Here is a 3916-nt window from a genome sequence, read left to right as displayed (position 1 = left end):
GCAGTAGGAGTGCTCCCTGACCACTCCCAACCAGCCAACCCAGCCAAACACCAAGTTGGTACAAAGCAGTCTACACGCCCACCACAAACAGGCAAATGCGAGCCCCACCATTTCAAGGTCCCGAGGTGATGTTAAATGCACAGATCATCACACAAAATAACACTAAAGAATCAGCAAGATGGCATATAAATATGCATGACACTAGAGAGTGGTGAACGAAGAATAAAGCTGCAGTTTTTTTTTTTTTTTGAATTTTTGCTTCTTGTTTCTATATAGATATAATCCTTTGTACATAATTCAAGATACAGGATCTCCCACTACAATCTTAATACCCAAAGTTAAATTAGACTGCCTCCTTTTGATAAAGTGCTGCTAAAATACACAAAAGACCCACTTTTGCCATTCCTTTATCACCCAAGTCATTTATACCGTACCAAACCATTATGGAACGGTTGGTATATGACCCAAAATCAAGACTAAAAAGCAAAGAAAGAAAGCCTAAAACACCTTTTTTTCTGGCTAACTTCATATCATCTTTTTTTAATATCCCTCCTTTATAGAGCGACTTCAGTCTGCAAAGTTGTAGTATTGAACCCCACCTGTTGTTGGTGTTGCTGTGGTGATTGCTGCTGCTCAATCTCCCAGCTTGCCTTGGCTATAACTCCATCATGCACAGGCACGTACTCCTGATTAAAACAAAAAACAGTGCCATCATTCACAAGCAAACAATACACCAGAAAAAGAAAAGGAACACCAAGATAGCAAACTGGGGTAGATTCTTTCTTCAAACACCAGATTGTCTTTTCCATATTTATGAGCTACTTCAACATGTTGTAATACGATAAAAAAGAAAGCAAAACATCAGTGTAACCCACCCACCTCAAGTTTTTGAACGAGTTCTTTGGCACTTGGTGCAGAGACAATGATGTTTCGTTGGGAAGGCTTGATAAAGCCATCATCCACGGCTTTGTCGATGAAAGTCAGAAGGTAATTGTAGTAACCATCAACGTTGAGCAAACCCACCTGCTCATTTTTTGGAAACAGGGTCAAGAGCTTGAAATAGAGAACTCGTGATGTTTTTATTGGGCATATAAGGAAACTCACAGGTTTGTCATGGATGCCTAACTGAGCCCAAGTAATCACTTCTAATAATTCCTCCAGAGTGCCATAGCCACCTGAAACCGAAGTCGAGGGATCAAAAAGAGAAATTAAAAACACAATTGATTACTACAAGAGCAAAAAGGAGACAAGGTGTTTACATGATCTATTAATACAGGAAAAGAGAGAAATGTATGGGACCTGGTAGGGCTATAAAACAATCAGAATTGCGGGCCATTTCTGCCTTTCTTTGGTGCATGTCGGCTACTGGTTTAACCTCTCCAACTGTTTCTCCTGTGATCTGGGGTTCCACACACATACGCATATAAAGACGCAATCTTTACATCCAATGAAAGCTAAAAGTTTCAAACTTTAGACTCCTCTAACTGAAAAACAACCAACAATTAAAACATAACATGAAGAAAATACATCACAAATTAGATTTTGCACCTCTTTACTCATCAAAGTCCTTGGTATGATCCTATAAACAAAACCCAAAATCAAAATTAGGCTAGTCATGCAGAAAAACGAGAAACCAAAAACCTAAACAAACCAGAGGAGGCAAGAAAGAGTAGTTGTATATTGTACCCAAGAACATTGCCTCCACCTCTATGAACTGCTTGAGAAACCAAACCCATTAGTCCAATGCTTCCACCTCCATACACAAGATCCAACCTTTTCGCCACCTTAAACATAAAACATGAAAAACCTTAAACACCAAGCACAAAAACCCCAGAAAACACAAGGATAACTCAGAAAAGGTCTAGCCTTTGAAGTAGTTATACCAGCTCTTGGGCTAGTTCAATGGCAGCATCCCTGTAGCAGTTTCTTTTCCCAGTACTGCTACCACAAAACACACAAACACTTTTGAATCTTGAAGGTTTCACTGCTTTCCCCTCCATTATCCTACTCTCTTTTAGCAAAATTTGGCGTGTCTAGATCAATCACTAAAGGAACTAAAAAACGCTTGTAGGTTTTGTGTGAATACTATAAGTTAAATGAAACAGAACAGCCACTATTTATAGACACAACAAAACAATAGTATCAAAAAGAAAATCAAATACTACAGCGATTAAAACAAACAAGATAAAAGAGGTGTTTATGGACGTGACAGTTGCTTTTTCTAAGTTATTTTTATACAAAAATATATTAAAATAATATTTTTTATTTTTAAAAAATTATTTTTATAACAACATATAATAATAATTTTAAAATATAAAAAATCATTTTAAAAAAAATATGGCAACGTTTCCAAACATTACTAAAAAAAAATAACAAAATAAAAATACAAAAATCTTGATAAAGATAATTCAAAGATTACCTTTTAAAATTTTTTTTGTTTAAGAATAAATTAAAATAATATTTTTTTATTTTTTAAAATTGATTTTTAATACAATCACTTTAAAAATATTAAAAATTAATTTAAAATAAAAAAAAACATTTTTTAAAAAACATTGTCACACAACAAAATCAAACACATACATAGCGATTGTGATGAAGTAAGACAAAAGGGCTTAAAGGGACAGATGGACAGTCTGTGCTATCCACCCTTACTTACACGTGTCTTATTGTGATGCATTGAATCATGAAACTTTCAAGTTCTTGATTGTAGCATAGACATAATCAAACCACACCTCTCCCTTTCTGTGACATTTTTATAATGCAATGCAATGCAATTATAGCTTGGAGGTTATAACGCGTGCAGCGGCTCCCTTCTCTTTAATCAAATCAGGGCAAAATTTATATGCTATTATTTAAGGTTATTTTTTAAAATTTATTTTTAATATCAATATATATCAAAATAATCTAAAAATATTAAAAAAATAATTTAAGATTAAAAAATTAAATTTTTTCATAATCACAATTCAACAGCACTCTCTGATACACCCTGAGCCAGTTGGGGATGAGCCGTAACTAGCCAGCAGCCAATGCAGGGGAAAGCAGGTAGTGGCAGTGTGTGAATGCTTAGATTAGCTATACGGAGGCTTGGCCTGATAATTATGACAAGTTATTAGTGTCCGTTTGAAGCTGCCGTGGAATTTATTTTTTATAAAAAATTATTAAATTATTTTAATTACTAATATTAAAAATAAATTTTAAAAAATATTATTTTAATATATTAAAAAAAAACACTTTAAAACACGACCGTAATTCGTAACATTCTCAAACACTATTTGAATCAGGTACCAATCCTTATGTTGCTTGCTTGAGTATATTGCCTGGTATTATCATTCCCAGAAAAACCCTATCTTGCTCTCCACCAACTAGCTTTTTTATCCACGAGCAAAGTCTTCCTAAAAAGAAAAACAAATGGAATTGAAGAAAGACTCATTCGAAAAGAGGAAGATCTGGGAGAAGAAGAGCTAAACTTGGGGTTGGAAATGGACGCCTGCTGCTAGCAGATCTTATCATGGTCCATGCATGAATAAGTTATAATGTGCACATCATCGTCCGACCTAAATGTAATACTAAATATTCTGAAATTTAGTTAATAGGTTCAAGAAAAACTTCTCTCCTGTTTGAGATTTAATAACGATTGCTGCTCGCATGTTTTCTTTCACATCTAGATACGCTAATCTTGGGATGAAAATATGTCAACTGCTAAGTACAACTAATCCCGCAGTAATTAGTTAACTACTGGTAATTAACAGTACAGGGGGATAATCAGAACCCAACTGCGGGTTATTTTTTTAATTAGCAAATTACTCTTAAAGTTTTGATTGAACAACATCATTTAAAAAAATTTGATGAAATAGTATATTTTGATATCATGATTCGATAACATGATATTTAATAAACATTACGACAATTTAAGATA

The 3916-nt window shown here is 34.1% G+C and overlaps 1 protein-coding gene across 1 annotated transcript; it reads right to left on the bottom strand.

Moving 5' to 3' along the window:
• Positions 1-214: 214 nt before the first annotated feature.
• On the bottom strand, positions 215-2128 carry LOC7470433 (cytokinin riboside 5'-monophosphate phosphoribohydrolase LOG5). The gene is made up of 7 exons (XM_002305510.4): positions 1884-2128; positions 1687-1784; positions 1549-1579; positions 1300-1399; positions 1105-1175; positions 880-1023; positions 215-686 (listed from the first exon to the last, which is right to left on the bottom strand). Exons 1-7 carry the CDS (start codon positions 1998-2000, stop codon positions 555-557), a joined length of 693 nt encoding a protein of 230 aa, XP_002305546.2. The 5' UTR covers positions 2001-2128; the 3' UTR covers positions 215-554.
• Positions 2129-3916: the final 1788 nt, after the last annotated feature.

Source organism: Populus trichocarpa, chromosome 4 (assembly GCF_000002775.5).
Source record: "Populus trichocarpa isolate Nisqually-1 chromosome 4, P.trichocarpa_v4.1, whole genome shotgun sequence".
Lineage (NCBI taxonomy): Eukaryota > Viridiplantae > Streptophyta > Magnoliopsida > Malpighiales > Salicaceae > Populus > Populus trichocarpa.
This window is presented reverse-complemented; position numbering and strand designations above follow the sequence as displayed.

What these genes read in the sequence shown, in the direction of transcription:
- LOC7470433 (XM_002305510.4), bottom strand. Translation starts at nt 2,000, where the DNA reads ATGGAGGGGAAAGCAGTGAAACCTTCAAGATTCAAAAGTGTTTGTGTG. An exon ending in GGTGGAGGCAATGTTCTTGG is followed by an intron (nt 1,580 to 1,686) that starts GTACAATATACA and finishes TTTTGTTTATAG; the next exon opens with GATCATACCAAGGACTTTGA. An exon ending in TAGGCATCCATGACAAACCT is followed by an intron (nt 1,024 to 1,104) that starts GTGAGTTTCCTT and finishes AAAAATGAGCAG; the next exon opens with GTGGGTTTGCTCAACGTTGA.